The 16715-nt window shown below is 42.9% G+C and overlaps 1 protein-coding gene across 1 annotated transcript; it reads left to right on the top strand.

Moving 5' to 3' along the window:
• The first annotated feature begins 15222 nt into the window (after positions 1-15222).
• TAS2R60 (taste 2 receptor member 60) lies at positions 15223-16179 on the top strand. The gene has a single exon (XM_019715341.3). It carries the CDS (start codon positions 15223-15225, stop codon positions 16177-16179), a length of 957 nt encoding a protein of 318 aa, XP_019570900.2.
• The last annotated feature ends 536 nt before the right edge of the window (positions 16180-16715 follow it).

The raw sequence follows: 16715 nt of genomic DNA, 5'->3' as shown, positions 1-16715 counted from the left end.
TGTCTAAGGGGGGGCAACACAGTCATGATGTCAGAGAACTCACCCTGCTCCTCCAAGGAGAGCCCCCCCCTCAGTGACTGACTTCTCTACCATAACTTAACTCACAGCTTCTGTGCAGTGTTGTCTCTGGTGGGACACCCCCTCGGTGGGGATGCCACTACTTGCCCAAATGTCAGTTTCAGAACAGGAGCCAAATAATCAGAAGCGATTATTATTAGATTGATTTTTTGATTAATGAGGTATCTTAATTGTACGTATTGAAAACTGTGAGTCGCTTGAAGGTGTTTCTTGGTGAGGTGGTGAAGCTGGGCTTTTTCGCAGAGAAACTGATGAAAAAAGCAGAAGTAAAACTTCTCAGACAGTGACTGGGTTGTTTGTTTTTCTGTTATTCAGTTGCACGAGTTCCTTGTATATTTTGGATATTAGCCCCTTATCGGAGGCACTGTTTGAAAAAATCTTCTCGCATTCAGTTGGTTGCCTCTTTATTTTGTCGATGGTGTCTTTTGCTGTGCAGAAGCTTTTAAGTTTTATATAGTCCCATTCATTTATTTTAGCTTTTACTTCCCTTGCCTTTGGAGTCAAATTCATAAAAAGCTCTTTGAACCCAAGGTCCATAAGTTTAGTACTTATGTTTTCTTCTATGCAGTTTATTGTTTCAGGTCTTATGCTTAAGTCTTTGAAACATTTTGAACTAATTTTGGTACATGGTGACAGACAGCAGTCCAGTTTCATTCTTTTGCACGTGGCTATCCAATTCTCCCAGCACCATTTATTGAAGAGGCTGTCTTTTCTCCATTGTATGTTTTTTGCTTCTTTGTCAAAAATTATCTGTCCGTATTTATGTGATTTTATTTCTGGGTTCTCAGTTCTATTCCATTGGTCTATGTGTCTGTTTTTCTGCCAATACCATGCTGTTTTGATTATTGTTGGCCTGTAGTACAAGCTAAAGTCAGGGAGTGTGATACCTGCAGCTTTGTTCTTTTTTCTTAAGATTGCTTTGACCATTCGGGGTCTTTTGTGGTTGCAAACAAATCTGATGATTTTTTTGTTCTATTTCTTTAAAAAATGCCATTGGGATTTTGATGGGGATTGCATTAAATCTGTATATTGCTTTGGGTAATATGGCCATTTTAACTATGTTGATTCTTCCAATCCATGAGCACGGAGTGTCTTTCCATTTCTTTGTGTCTTCTTCAATTTCTTTCAAAAATGTCTTATAGTTTTCAGCATATAGGTCTTTTACATCCTTGGTTAAGTTTATTCCTAGGTATTTTATTCTTTTTGCTGCAATTGCAAATGGAATTGTTTTTTTTTTTTAACTTCTTTTTCTGAGATTTCATTGTTAGTATATAGGAATGCAATGGACTTTTGTACATTGATTTTGTAGCCAGCAACTTTACTGTATTCGTTGATTGTTTCTAATAGCTTTTTGGTGGAGTCTTTAGGGTTTTCTATGTACATAGCATCATGTCATCTGCAAAGAGTGACAATTTAACTTCTTCATTCCCAATTTGGATGCCTTTTATTTCTTTCTCTTGCCTGATTGCTCTGACGAGGACTTCCAACACTATGTTGAAAAGCAGAGGTGAAGGAGGGAGAGACTTAATCTTAGGTTGCATGTTGACAGAAAAAAAAAGTGACAGAAATAAAATTCAAGACCATGTCTTCTGAAAGTTAATTCTATGCCCTTTACAACAAAGCAGCTCAATGCTAATTGAAACTTGTAGAATATTGAGCATTTTATTTTTGTAGCTATCTTTGAATGTCATGTTTTCTCAGTCTCTCTAATGTTTGCCTGCCTTGGCATATTTACTCATTGCCACCTGGTGATAAATAAATATTATGGGAAAGAGGAGAAACAGGGAGATGAGAAAACACTTGTTACTTACTCCAAACAGCATTCTTGGTTCAGAAATTTCAGATTCAGTCCCTGAAAAAGTGGCACGTCGATGAAGCTGGTTTCTTTTGGCGCCACCAGGCAATGGAAAACACTGAAGTGACGTGGAGTCCTGATCTTCCATTCAGGACAAAAGGAGAGCTGTAGCAGCCTCACTCTATCTTCCTGAGATTAAAAAAACAAACAAACAAGAAAACCCAGAGACATAGACAGTGTGGCCAATAAGAGAGAACAAAATCTGGAGCACACATGACATCGTCAAATCAGGTTAAATGACAAAATGATGTATACAAACGTGCAGAGCATAATGTCAGCTACATACTAGGTTTTCAATGAATGTTGGTTCAATTTGAGACGTATTTCTTTCCTAGAACTCCCTACTTAATACCTTGTGATATAAAAAAAATTTTTTTCTCCCTTTTTTTTTATTACGATGGTCTAATGGGGAGAAACTAAGTAATCCACTAATCCATCTATCTACTTGTATTCACCCAGTGCCTTGTTTTGGTGGCCCACACTTACTTACCCAGTGTTCCTGCAGCCCTTCCACAATCCTTTCTTAGGGCATCCAAGAAGGGACAAAATGAGGGGGCATGGAGAGAAAAAAATCAGGTAAAAAAATTGCCACTTGAAAAGTACAAATCTTAGATTATGATTTTTTTTGCGAGATGGCTAAACCGTTTTAGAAATATGACTTACATACTGACTCCTGCCCTTTCTTCTTCCAAGTGATTACGAAAAACACATACTTTAATAAAATTAAGGCTAACATTAGATCATTAGAATTCCTGTTTATGGAAGAATTCAGTCCAATACTTAATTGCAAGAAGAAAGTGAATATGCTTCTAGGAGGCACTGCCATTTATAAAAATCGAAGAAGAAGAATTAAGCTGTTTTTGCTTGTAGCCCTCTTCTTGTTGCCTTTTCTCATTTTTTTCCCTCAAGATTGCATCAAAGTTATTTGTACATCTAGTTTAAAGAACCAGATAGTTCTACTTTTTTGCTTTGAAAAACACTGGTTCTTGCTCCCATCTTTTCATTCTCTTTCCCAAGACAATTAGTTTCACTTCCTTTAATTGACGTGCGTGCGTGCGTGCGTGCGTGTGTGTGTGTGTGTGTTCATGCCTTTGTATCTAAATTACACTCTTGTATTTTTGCTTTTGATTTTTCAGTCTTGGGCACCCTTTTCACTATGGGATATGAAAATTCATTCTTCCTCACCCCATTCCCGTGGCAGATCCTTTCCATCTCCCTTTTCAGTATAGTTTTATTGTGATGTTGGCTAAATCAGTATTAAGTGTTTAAAATACAATGACTGTGATAGAATAAGAAATATATATTTGGTCTCTTCCTCTGGTTCCTGACACAGAACTCATAAAACCCTTGTAATTTCCTGTGTGATAGGGGTGCTAGGACCACCTTTTATTCTAAAATGGTTGACTCTTGAATAACATGGGTTAGGAAGGCCAAGCCCTGCATAGGGAAAATCCGTATATAACTTTTGAATCTCCAAAAACTTAACTGCAGTCAGCCCTTAGCATCTGAGGATTTAACCAAGCATGGATTTTCGATCACAAATTAGGAATATGAGGTTGGGAATCTGCTGTTGGAAATTCAAAAATACTGTTTTCAATCCAGGGTTGGAAGGCCGAGAGTGGGAAACCATGGTTGCAAATCTGCAATTGGGAATGCGAAAATACTGTGTTCCAGCCGTGGTTGGTTGAATCCCCGGATGTGAAACCTGCAGATACCGTGTTTTCCTGAAAATAAGACCTAGCCGGACAATCAGCTCTAACGTGTCTTTTGGAGCAAAAATTTATATAAGCCTCGGTTTTCTTTTACTATAATATAAGACCGGGTCTTATATTAATTTTTGCTCCAAAAGACACATTAGAGCTGATGGTCTGGCTAGGTCTTATTTTCGGGGAAACACGGTATAAAGGGTGGAGAGACTGTTGAATAAACCCGTGTATACGTGGAATCCTGCAGTTCAAACCCATGTTGTTTAAGGGTCAACGGTATATGGTCTTGGATTCCAGTTCCTGACACAAGAATTCCTAAGGTCCTTGAAATCTCTGGTGTGACAGGTGTGTCTTTTTGTATGCTAAGGAGATGACCGCTGACTCACAGCTGGGGGCCTAGTGTTGCCAGAAAAACCAGGTGCGAACATTGGAAGTTTTAGCCCCACCTCTAACCTCCCAGGAACAGGGCTGGAGACTGGTGGTCAGTGATTGACTCAATCATACCTACGTAGTGGAACCTCCATGGAAAACCCAAACAGAGGGGTTCAGACAGCTTCTAGGTTGGTGAACACGTCCACATGCTGGAGAGTGGGGAACCTCAGCTCCACAGAGACTGAGCTCCAGCACGCAACTCTTCCAGAACTCGCCCTAGGTGCCTCTTCATTCGGCATTAATCTGAATAAGCGTAAGTAAAGTGTTTCTCTGAGTTCTGTGAGCTGATACAGCAAATTATTAAACCTGAGCGGGGAGTGTGGAAACCTCAGTTGAGAGCTGGTTGGTCAGAAGTACAAGTGACAAATCTGGGACTTGGAACTGGTGTCTGAAGTGGCAGTCTTGTGGGACTGAGCCCTTAACCTGTGGGTTTGCACTCAATTCGAGTGGTTAGTGTCAAAATTGAACTGTAGGACAGCCAGATGGTTTCTGGAGAGTTGGGGAATTGTTTGGTGTGAGAAAAACGCCCACACATTTGGTGGGCGTTGTGAGTAGAAGCGTTGTGAGTAGAAAAATGGGTTTTCTTTTCATGACAACGTACACACTATTCCTGTTGGAAACATAATTTCATTTTGATTCCTGTACACATTTTTGTTTTCTGTTGAATTCATCATTGCTTTGTTTGGTTTGCTTTTGCTCTCAAATTCTCCATCAATCGTCTAAATCTTTTTCGAAACAATTTGGATGCATCTGGTAGTCTAAGATTTTATTTGTCTGAGCAAAGTTCTCTGGCAATCTCCTGTCCTGTCCCAATCTGGACTTGTCCCCATGTGTGTGGTGCACCTCCCTTCATCCTGAGATCTGCCATTGCAGTCGTCATGGTCTTTCTCTCTCATCTTGGATCTTGTATTGTCTTCCTTTGTCATGGTTTACTTGCTTGCTCTGGAGGAACATGTGCTCCAGTAGCTCCCAGAAAAAGTATATAAAAAGCAAACTTTCTTTTGAGACTTGGCTTGTGTGAAAAGTTTTTATTTCGCCCTTGCTCTTGAATATCCAGTTAGAGAATTCTAGGTTAGAGATCGTTATTCCGTTGCCTTCTAGCTTCCAAACCTACCTTTGAAAAGTGCAAAGCCACTCCAATTCCTAATATTTTGCATGTGGTCTCCTGTCCCCTCTTTCCCTCCCTAGAAGCTTGTAGGAACTTCTCCTTTCACTCAGTATTCTGAAATTTTATGATAATGGATTACATACTTGAAGAGCCCCTTTACAGTGAAAACCCAGGTCCTTTAGTTTTGGAAAATTTTTCTTTATTTGTTGATGTTTTTCTGCTGTTCATGTATTATTGCTCTATTTTTAGAATCCCTGTTATTGGGTATTGGATATCCTGGATTGCATTCTCTTGTTTTTCACCTATTTTTTTTCTCTTTCTTTTTGCTATGCTTTCTGAGATATTTCATACATTTTATATCCCAACTTTTCTACTGTTTTTAATTGCAGATATCATGTTTTTAAATCCCAAAAGCTCCCTTTTAAAATTTTGACAGATTCTTTTTAACAACATCCTGTTATTTGATATGGTTTTGTTATAGCCACTGAATTCTCTGAGAATATTGATTTTTTGGGGGCGGGGAAAGGTTTCTTCTCTTTGCATTCTTTTTTTTTTTTCCTCCAAGTAACTATTTTGTTTCTTTGTTTTGGTCTTATCTTCCATCTTTTCTCAGATGTCCCAACTTCTCGTTTTCTGTTCATGTTGAGTAAGGGATGAAAAGGCTGATGGAACACCCTGAACTTATGCCTGGGACTTGTGGCCATAAGCTTCACTGTAGAGGGATTGGCTGGACCAATTATTTGAGGAATTGCTGATACCAGCGTCTTTGGTTCTTTGTCTTGGAATGTTCAGATTCTTGGAAAAGACTAAACTCATCTCCTACCTGGAGGGTGGAGGCCTGTGTGCCAATATTCTGGAAGCCAAGTGAAGGAAAAGCATTTTTTCTCCTAATTTTCCTGTTTTCAGTAAACCCTGGCCTCAAATGTGTTTGATATACACCCAGCTCAGAAATTCTGTTTTATTCTCTCTGGAGAATACCAGTCTTTTCTTAGGGTGAGGGAGGAGTGGTTGCCCAGTTATATAAAAGAGGAGAAGTGATCTGGGAATCTGTTGGTGGGAATGCAAAATGGTGCAGCCACTATGGAAGAGGGGATGATTTATAAACCACTGATTTAGAAGTTGAACATGATTTATCATTTCAGTAGATGGTAGACATTCTAGTGAAGATTGTGGCATTATGGGAGGATTGATTTATTCCTTTAGAGAAGTTGTGCATTATTTAGTTTATATTTATATGCAGTCTACTCATTAAAAACATTTCCTTACTCCTCTATCTTTCCTTGGCACAGACCATCAATTACCTGATAAAACCATGGGAAAATGTGAAAGTACAGTGGTCCCCCATTATCTGTGGGGGATAAGTTCCAAGACCCCAGTAGATGTCTGAAACTGCAGGTTATACCAAACCCTATGTATACTATGTGTTTTCCTATACATACATACATTTTTATGGCTTCTTTTTGGCATATCCAAATTGCTAGCATCACTACTCTTGTACTTTGGGGCCATTATTAAGTAAAGTAAGGTTTGCTTAGCACCAGCACTGTAGTACTGCAACAGTTGACCTGATAATTGAGAGGGCTACTAAATGACTATGGGCGGATAGTGCATTTGGGGGGAGATACTGGACAAAGGGATAGCTCACGTCCTGGGCAGGATGGAATGGAATGGCGTGGGATTTCATCATGCTACTCAAAATGGCACGCGATTTAAAACTTGTGAATTGTTTATTTCTGGAATTTTCTACTTAATATTTTTAGACCACGGTTGACCACAGGTTCATGAAACCACAGAAAGTGAAACTGAGGATGGGGGGGGGACTTCTATATTTATACATTCACTCAAAGATCCAGTAAAGAGTGGACACTAAGATTTACAAATCCTGTCAAATGACATGTTTATTTTTACGTGTCGCTAATATGACCCAAAGCATTTTTTAATGTAATAAAAAAAAAAAATAAAACAGAAACAAATGCATGAACAGAAACCAAAAAAATCTTTTTTTTTCTTTTTTTTAAATCTTTTAACCAAAATGAAGGAAGTGCAAGTGGGTCTTTTCAGGATTGTCCACTTGGAATCCAACTTTCGGCTATAAACTGGTTTGACACGAGCATCATTTCACAGAGGACTCAGGCATTGCCCTAAAAAGTATTGCCATTTGTGCTACAGGAAAGGGTTCATCAGCTTCATTTGCAGGCATGAGACACCTTTAGAAAAGAGATACCCAAACTCCTGTGAGGAACCCTTAGTATTTTGACTGCTGTTGTATACTGGAAGGACTCTTGAAAACAACTGAAAGCATTGTCCTGCTTTGGGCCCCTTGTAGCAGACTATGAATGGGGCATGGGACCTGTCTAAGACATAGCTGGTGGACCACGGAGAGATGGATGAGCATGTCCCTGAGAAAGGGTACTCTGTTAACCTTCCTACGGGAGAATACCGAAACAGGAGACAACGTTGACTTTGTAGCACTGTGAACTGTAGGAAAAGAAAAGTCATGGAAAAAGACAGTTGAGGGCCAAGTGTCTGCTTTGATGACTGTGCAAGTCACATGGAGGTAGCCTGTGAGCACACAGGGCTTACATGATGTGGCCACAACAGGGTGTGTGTGCCATGGCCTCAACTTGCTTCTCGATGACATCGTGAAGCTGGCCTTTCGCCAAAGGATTCCAAGAAGAGCCAGGATGTTGTGAAACACGCCAAAGCCACTCATTGCTGCTGACTTCACGAAGAAGCCAGAGGAAAACATGCAAAGACCCAAGTCAGTCAAGCCACTGACGCTATGTTGCAAAACTGGTGATCAGATGGGATTATCTGCTCTTTGATAACCTTTCAAGAGCGCACTAAAAATGAAGCACATGCTATAGTGAGAGGTAGCTGATCTCTTTTTCCAGAGGTCTCCACTGTAAATGTTTATCCTTGTTTTTATTTCTCTTTCACAATAGACCTCTCACCTGTAGAATCTTGGGTGAGACAATATAAAGTGGGGGGCGGGCAAGGCCATTAACTGTGAGTGATTTTAGGGGAGGACTGTCACTCTAGGATCTTTGACACCTAAAGAGGGGACTCCCTTTCCTGCCTCTCCACCTGAACCTCTGATTTCTTCTCCTCTCTTTCCCCTTTTGCTTTTTCTTTTTTCTTGTTCATAGGCAATCCTGCCCTTTACAACCCACCTTCGTTGGGTCTTTCCTCATGGCTCCCTGAGCCTGAGTTGGCTGATCTGAACCAGTGTCCCTGTGTGGCTGGTGGTGGAGGCAAAATGTAACACGGGTGCAACCACTTCATAAATGGCCAGGTGTTCGCACAGGTTGGTTGTTATTATCTTAAGCACCGTTATAGAATGTGGCTCATCCTGCCCACAGCAGCCCCTCCCTGTGGGCTTGTTAGGAGCTCGGTTCTGAGTTGCTCTTGCCAGACCACCCACTCTCTCTTCCCCAGCGCCTACTGCCATGTTCACGGGAGATCTGATCTCCCCAGTTCCCATCTGTCTCCCTTCTCGTTATGACGTTATCTACTCTGTCTCATTTCCTCAGAGCCTTCTTAGGAAAGAACTAATTTTGGCGTGCCAAGCCCTTTGAAGTTAAGGTGTGAATGGCTACCAGACTTGATGTTAACACATGAGGGAAATTCATATTTAGCTGGAGATGCCTGTCCGTGAAATTTTGGCAGCGTGAGAGATTGTTGGAGGAGAAAAGGGAACTTTTTCTTAGTGCTTCCAAGACTTGTGCCCGTGGATGGCTTCTTATTCCACCCGTTCAGAAGATGGTCCTTAATATAATGTATAAAGGCTACTGAATAAAGTATTAACCCACGACATGAAGGATCAGGGAAGGTTTGTGGTTAGGGGAGGCAACAACGATAAGGACATCTTTTAAGGAATAGTTAGGAAAGAAATAGTAAGGTAAGAAATAAAAGTGCAAAATATGGATATTTCAATTACCCCTGGAGCCTCTACTGACATTTTCCTGCATCTAGCTCTGATAAAGAACAGGCAAATACACGTTATGCAAATAGAGACAGGGTGTCCTTGAGCTGGGCATGATTTGCATGCCAAGGGAAATCACAGGGATCCTCTTTTCAAATCCTGGGGGACTAGAGGTGTTTGCTGGTAGCTAAGCTTTTGCATGAATCCAGGGAGAGAGCTTTTCGGATCTCGGATCTCAGAAGAGAATGGCTTGGCCAGAGAGGCTGTTTTCCCTGTGGATGTATCCCAGCAGTCCATGGTAGAAGCTAATTCTGAGCAGAAACTTCTGGGAGCAGATGCCCCCCTCCCTCACGTCGGTCGATCTCCATGGTCCCCTTCTTCCTGGATCATGGGCTGCAATGGTGCAGAACGGCTTCGTGGTGGTTGTACTTGGCAGGGAGTGGGCGTGATGCTGGCCACAGCCCACAGGCTGCCTACCGGTTCTGCCTGCATGGGATGGCCCTTCATGGGATCGCCCTTCCGAGCCACCTCCTGGCCTCCTTTGAGTTTTGTTCCAAAGTTTACTATTTCAACATCCCTCTGGGCCTTATCAACACTCTCACTTTCTGGCTAACTGCCTGGCTTGCTGTCTTTACTATGTGAAGATCTTATTCTTCTCACCCCATCTTCCTCTGGCTGAAGTGGAGAATTTCTTGATCAGTGCCCAGGCTGCTGCTCTGGACACTGATCATATCTGCTCTGCCAGTCGTCTCATGAGCTGCTCGGAATACGGTTCTGGTGCAGAGAATGGTGTCCAAGGTTTCCCATGGACACGGCAGCCTGGCCGATAGAATACAGACCTTTGATAGTTTTCCTATGTCATGTCGTGCTTGTGACACCGATTCCACTTCTCCGGTTCCTGGTGTCTGCGCTCTTGCTCATGCTCTCACCGCGCCAGTACCTGGAACAGATGGGTGGCCATAGGCCCGGGCTATGCGGTCCCAGCACCCAGGCTTGCCATGGCCCTGAAATCACTTGCTGCCTTCCTCGTCTTCTACACCTCATATTTTCTGTCCTTGCTTACTGGTGCTGTGAAAATCACAACCTTCCGGAATCACTGGCCTGGGCCTGGGAAGAGGTGACTTATGAAGGCATTTGTCTGCACTCCAGCATCATGGTGATAAGAAGTCCTAAGCGCAGGAAGGCCCTGAAGACGAGGTTCTGGAAAGCCCTGGGCAAAGCTCAGTTCATTGCAAGTTATCCATATCAATAACCGCTGTCCATGATATGGTGTCCTGCCATGAGTGGCAAAAAATGCACAGGTTTGGGTGCTGTCCTTCTCTCTTTACATTTCCTTCTTTCTTTCCAACTCCTTCTTTGCCTTATGAATCCTTTTTCCATCCTTCTCTGTTCCTTCTGTTCCTTTCACTGTTCCTGCTCCCTAGTCTAGGTCTCACATCACCTTGGACTAGGATGGTGGTGGCCTCATTTCCTCATAGGCCTCTCTCATTCTCGCTGAGCAACCCTAAGCATATGCTCCAAGCATCATTTCAGTACATACGCCCTTTACAGAGACCTGTAATGGATGGCAGGTGTCTCTGTGGTCAACCTGGAGTTGTTATTTTTTTAATGGTAACATAGATTGTCCCACCCCACCCCATATGCGTTACCTGTTCTCCTCGTCCTTGCTCTGCTCTCAACTCAGTCTCTCTACTTCAGTGCAGTAAAACTTCTTTCCACCATCCCATGTGTTCTTCCCTCCAGCCTATGGTCATCTGGCCCATTTGGAACGTCCTCCTTGCCTTTCTCTGCCATTCTTTGCCATCCCCTTCGTTTGTGCCCTGCTTATGTCTGATTCCATTCACGGAGCCTTTTCTATTCGATGCCATGGAAGGCTGAGGGCGTGTATGAATTTTGTGCCACTGTAGGTCCGCTCCATGATTTTGTATGTTTGCTATATATTAAATTAAAAGGAATTGTCTGATATGGAAATGCTTTTAGCTTTTGGCCAACAGACGGTAGAGAAGGAAAACAAATGAAATTTGCCGCAGTTCTTAGTTTTAACAATTCTACTCTTCCTGTCCACTCACCCAGGAGGTGGACCCTGGCTGCCAAGGCATAGGATGGTAGTCTCCAAATGGGGGTGTTTGCATCCCAGAGTGTGTTCATAATGATTTATTGGATGTTGGAAGAAAAGCATGGCAACTTCAATTTCCATTTATTTTTATCTCATCCTTCTAACATACATTTCTAACATACATCCTTCTAACATCCTTCATACATTTTTTCACGTATGTTTCGTGATGTACATAATGTAATAGTAAAGTAGCACATGCATATAATTAAAATAAATTTTTATAATTAAAATAAATAACTATGCATGTGGTGGGATGTATGCTCATAATTTTTTTTTTTTTTTTTTTTTTTTTTTACTAATGGAAAGTACAGAGACCAATAGACTAGAATAGACTGGGGAAAGCAGTAGACGTGGTTATGAGAGATTTGTATATTTGAGCTAGTCAAAAGTAATAAATAACGGAATAGAATAGAGGTTACAAGGAATTTTCAAATAAAGAACCACATTTATAATAGGTTGTCTAACATTCTTGGGAAGCTGAGGCCGCCCAAATGTTATATTATTATGCTAGCTGAAGGCTGAGCTAGGCAAGAGGAGGGAAGAAGAGAGGAGCAGAGATAAGCTAACAGCATGACGAGTTTTTATTTGGAAAAAGGTGATTAAAGCTTTAAAAGAAGAGATTCTCAAATGTCTGGAGAGGAGCGCAGGGGATTTTCCAGAGTCGAGAGAGGGTGAGCTGCATAGAGGAAACTTGGGAAGCTGGTTGATAGAGTTTTTCTTTTCTTTTTTTTTCCAGCCTCAGTGAGCTGGTGACTCCCTGCAGGGTGGGCAGTAATTAATTGTGTGGACTGAGCCTTGAGGATCACGCCACAAGAGGGTTGGGTGGAAGCAGCGAAGGCAGGAACATTGGGGGTGCCTGTCTCCTCTCTTCCTCCTACTCAGCTGGAACCATCTGAAGGACTCCTTTCCTTGGTGGAGCTCCAGAACTTTACTGAACATCTTGGATGGGAAGGGGATGGTAGTGAAACTCTCATGTTCTGTAACATTTCCACAGCCCTTTGCGGTATGCCGGGTCTAGTGGGCTTATCTCAGGAATATCTTATTTGATTGAGGTTCTCAACCTCCCTTTCCTAAGCTGTAACTCATAAGAGCCCCAAAGTATTGGCCAGTCACAACCCAATATCTCATCCTGACTTTCAAGGCTTTCTGGGATCTCTCCTCAGCACACCTTATCAGCCTGATATGCCTAATTCCCTTACTTGAATCCTCTGCTGTAGCCAAACTTATTCCCTAGGCATAATCATGGCTTTACCTCCTTTACTGACGCCATGTCTCCTTCCTTCCAATATACAAGACAACATTTTCGTTGCCTCACAATGAAGGGGTTCCTGCTGCTGTTGCCGATGCGCCTGAACTCTCCTGAGAATTCCTGGAACGGGACTAGGATGACACATAACATTTACTACCACAGCCTGGGACGCTTCCTTTTTTTAATCCCTGTGAGACAGAGTGTACTGAGTTGAGTGTTTCCCACATAGAGAACCTACTTAGGATTCCTACTTCGACCACTTTAATGAACACTTATAACGACTAGTTGTGAAAATGCTTCAATACTCAGACGTGGCTTCCCCTTAAGAAGAATAATCTGAATATAAGAAAGCAAAATGCAACAAACAAACAAAACGCACAAACCACAAAAGCATCACTGAAAAACACACTGCATATTTTAAATACAGATGGTCATTCACCCTTTGGGATTAACTGAATCTGCACATACTTTATGCCCAATAAATGTTTGTTTGTGGTTTATGGTTAGTGCAGGAAAGCACTCTGAGGGCAGATCCCTACCGAGCTCACTGTTGTAGCCTCAATGCCTTTCGCAGGGTGATGGTGACTTCCAGGAGATGCTTAATAAATTGTTGTTAAATGAACTGAGGATTAAGTGCACATCTTTCCCATCGTACGAGCCATCGGACATGTATGCAGGAGGTGGATGGGAGAAGATGAGTTTTCCATGCTGACAGTTTTGTGGCTGGCCGAACTCCAGAGCTATGAGCCCAGAGTTTGCTCCGTTGCTCCAAGTTCCAGTAGGGAACAGCCAGATGTCATTTGGAGGAACAAGGGCAGGGAAGAGAGCAATTGGAAACTCTATCCCCTGGAGAGTTGCATTAAGAAAGGCAGAGTGGATGAGTTACCTTAGTTTCCCTTCTTGCATTTCTCCAGGGACACAGTGTTTACAGAGCTAAGTTTCTGTGTTGGAAGAACAATTTCGTCTGGGCCTTTGTCCCAGCTGGACTGGGAACTGGAAAGCGGGGCTGAGTATTTTGCATTCTGTTCTCTCTTTGTGGGGTTCTATGCATGTCACTGATAGGATATGGTGCTAGTTGGGAGGTGAGTATACTATAAAATACTCCCTCACTCTCTGGTGACTTGATCCTGAGCCTTCAACATTGCCATATTTGAACAATTTCTGCTGGCCTGTCTCCCTATGACACGTTAACTTCCTTACACTCACCTGGGTAATTAAACACTCACCTGGTCACTGATTGATTGATTGATGAATTGATTGATTGATTTCACTCTTTGAACCTTATTCCTATGAAAAATGTGGCCTTTGCTTCCTCTGCCTTCCTCTGGTTAAAGTAGATGGTCTCATATTTGGTTCCCTGGACCTGTACTGCATCCCTGATGCTCTCCTGAATTCTTCTTGGAATACGTGTGAATCCAAGAATGGACAGAATAGAAGATAGTCATTATAATAACAATTGTCATCATCATCTTAGTTATTTCTTATGTATGTGCAGAGGTTTGTAGTTTCCAAAGTATCTACCTACCTACCTACCTACCTTCTTACCTATCTACCTAAAGTTACATCTGTTTCTGACCTATATGTTTTTAGGTAAGGAAAGAGGGATTCAGAGAGGTTCAGTGACTAGCCTGAAGATCCATAAGTAGTTACTGTGACAACACTCAAAACCTCATCTCCTGATTTCAGCTAGGGATGAAGAAGATGAAAGTTAAGAGATGTGTTGCTAACTCTGGCAAGATCTCTAGTCCTGGAACCAGTCTAGGGCTTGGTCTTCCCTCCATGTACCTGTGACTTCTGATGGGAGTATTAATCGATAATTTGAAGCCTCATTTCTTTTGCCTATAAAGTTATTTCAGTGTCTTATTTCACTCTAAAAACCGAGATGCTAATCTTAGATTCTAGTCTAATCCTGTGAATTAAAACAGATGATACTTTTCACATCTTCCAGGTGGAGAAACTGAGGCACCACCAGGGGCTAACTAGCATACCCAATAATTCATAATGAGGGTGGAACTTGGACTAAGGCCTGTCTTGACTCCTAGTTCAAGGTTCTTCTTGCCACATCCCCTTGGTTTTATTGCTATCCTGGTGAGTTTCTTCTCTGAAATGCCACTTTGAAGGTCACTACTTAGCAAATGTTGTAAAAAAAACAAAAGTCACCTACCTGGTTATATAATTGCCTCCTGTTCTATTGTGATGACGGCAGTCACCACAAGCAATAGAATTTGAATTAACCTCTGTCGGTAGAGGGTTTGCTCAGTTTTCTCTGTCAAGGCGGGTGTTCTTAAAGCACCTACTTCCTAGGGCGGTGGTGAGAACTGAACACAATGGAGAATACTTCAAACAATGCCTGGCACAAAACAATCAGCCATTGGAGATGAGCTATGACTGTCCGTAGGAGCTGCCAGCCGATGTGTGGTCGTGTCATAGGTGTCAGTTTTGAGAAGCATCAACTGCTGTGTAAGGGATACTGATGGCAAGGGTCTGATATATTATCTACACCAATGTTGACATGGGCAGAAAGGGCAGGCAAATTCACGGGCAGGCATGAGGACTTTGGAAACTGAGCCTTAGCGACATTTGCATTCATTCTGAGGGGAAGAACCTATTCGCCCTCCTCAGATAGCCCGCATTCTCTGTTCTGTCCTCTGCATTTGGGGCAGCTGGAGGGACGAGCGTCATCTAGGACCTTCCGCAGCAACCCTCCAGGGATACACCGTGAAGTCTCGGGACTCGCCTTGTCCACAGGAGAGATGAGTGGGAACGACACAGTTCCAGAACTTTCGGTGATGGATAAGAGAGCCATCATTTTGTCTACCATTGTATTCCTTTTGTGCCTGGTGGCAGTGGTCGGCAATGGCTTCATTATTGTAGCACTGGGCATGGAGTGGTGGCGACGCAGATTGTTGTCACCTTGCGATCAGTTACTGGTCAGCCTGGGGGTCTCTCGCTTCTGTCTGCAGTGGGTGGTGATCTGTAAGAGCATTTATGCCTTTCTGTATCCAGAGGTTTTCCTGTACAACCCTGTACTCCTGTTCCTAGCCTTCCAGTGGGACTTCTGGAACGCTGCCACCTTATGGTTTTGCAGCTGGCTCAGTGTCTTCTATTGCGTGAAAATTGCAACCCTCACTCACCCTGTCTTCCTCTGGCTAAAGCGGAAGGTGTCTGGGTTGGTTCCATGGATGCTGCTCAGCTCTGTGGGGTTCTCTAGCTTGAGCACCATCTTGTTTTGCATAGGCAACCACAACATATATCAGAACGATTTACGGAGCGGTCTGCAGTCGTGGAATGTCACTGGGGATGCTGTCGGGAGAACATATGAGAACTTCTTTTTCCGTCTAAAAATTGTTACCTGGACAGTCCCTACCGTTGTCTTCCTCACTGGCATGGTTTTGCTCATCACATCTCTGGGAAGACACGCCAAGAAGACCTTCCTGTCCATCTCTGGCTCTCGCGATCCCCGTTCTCAGGCACACATCAAGGCTCTCCTGGCTCTCTCCTCCTTTACCATCCTCTTCACCTACTCTTTTCTGTCACTGATGCTCAAAGCTACAGGTGTTTTCCCATCTCAGGAATTTAAGCACGGGGTGTGGCAGGCAGGCATTTATCTGTGCACAGCGGTCCACCCCATCATTCTACTCATGAGCAACCCCAGGCTGACAGCTGTGCTGGTGAGGGGCTGCTCCTTACGGCGTGCAGGGGCATCTTGAACTGCAATTGATAGAAATCCTTGGAGACTAATGCATGGGCACGGGCGCAGTGGGACACTGCTTCTTTACATCTCTGCCACATTTCATGATGAGGAAAGTAACTTCAATGAAACAGAATTGTGAACTGAGATCAAAGGTGCTGAAATCGGGGCTAGCATCACTCATATACTCTCAGCAAGCGTGTCGCTGAGACAGCTGTGTTCCCTGTGGGACTCAATGTGGCCAAGAATCAGGAAACTTTTACTTTCCCTGTGATTAGTCTCTTGGTGTTTAAAATTATCCTTCTAGAAACTGGATGCAAGGATCCTGACACATGCAATTTTTAGCTGTTGGATCAGACTGGAGAAGATTTTTGGAGCCTTAGGTGTCCTCTGGCTTCATCCTGTAAACCACCTTTCCCTTTTTATCATGTAACTGCTTTCCAGACATCGCCTGCAGTGAAGCACTCGGACTGTCCATGCAAGAGTTCCTGCTGTCTGACTTCTGTTCGCAGAGCGTGGTGTAATGTGTGCATGTGTGTGGCAGTGTGTGTTACC

Source organism: Rhinolophus sinicus, chromosome 8, assembly GCF_057876585.1.
Source record: "Rhinolophus sinicus isolate RSI-liver-muscle chromosome 8, RSI-T2T, whole genome shotgun sequence".
NCBI classification, from domain to species: domain Eukaryota; kingdom Metazoa; phylum Chordata; class Mammalia; order Chiroptera; family Rhinolophidae; genus Rhinolophus; species Rhinolophus sinicus.
The sequence above is the reverse complement of the archived record's forward strand: the minus strand, read 5'-3'. Positions and strand labels throughout refer to the sequence as shown.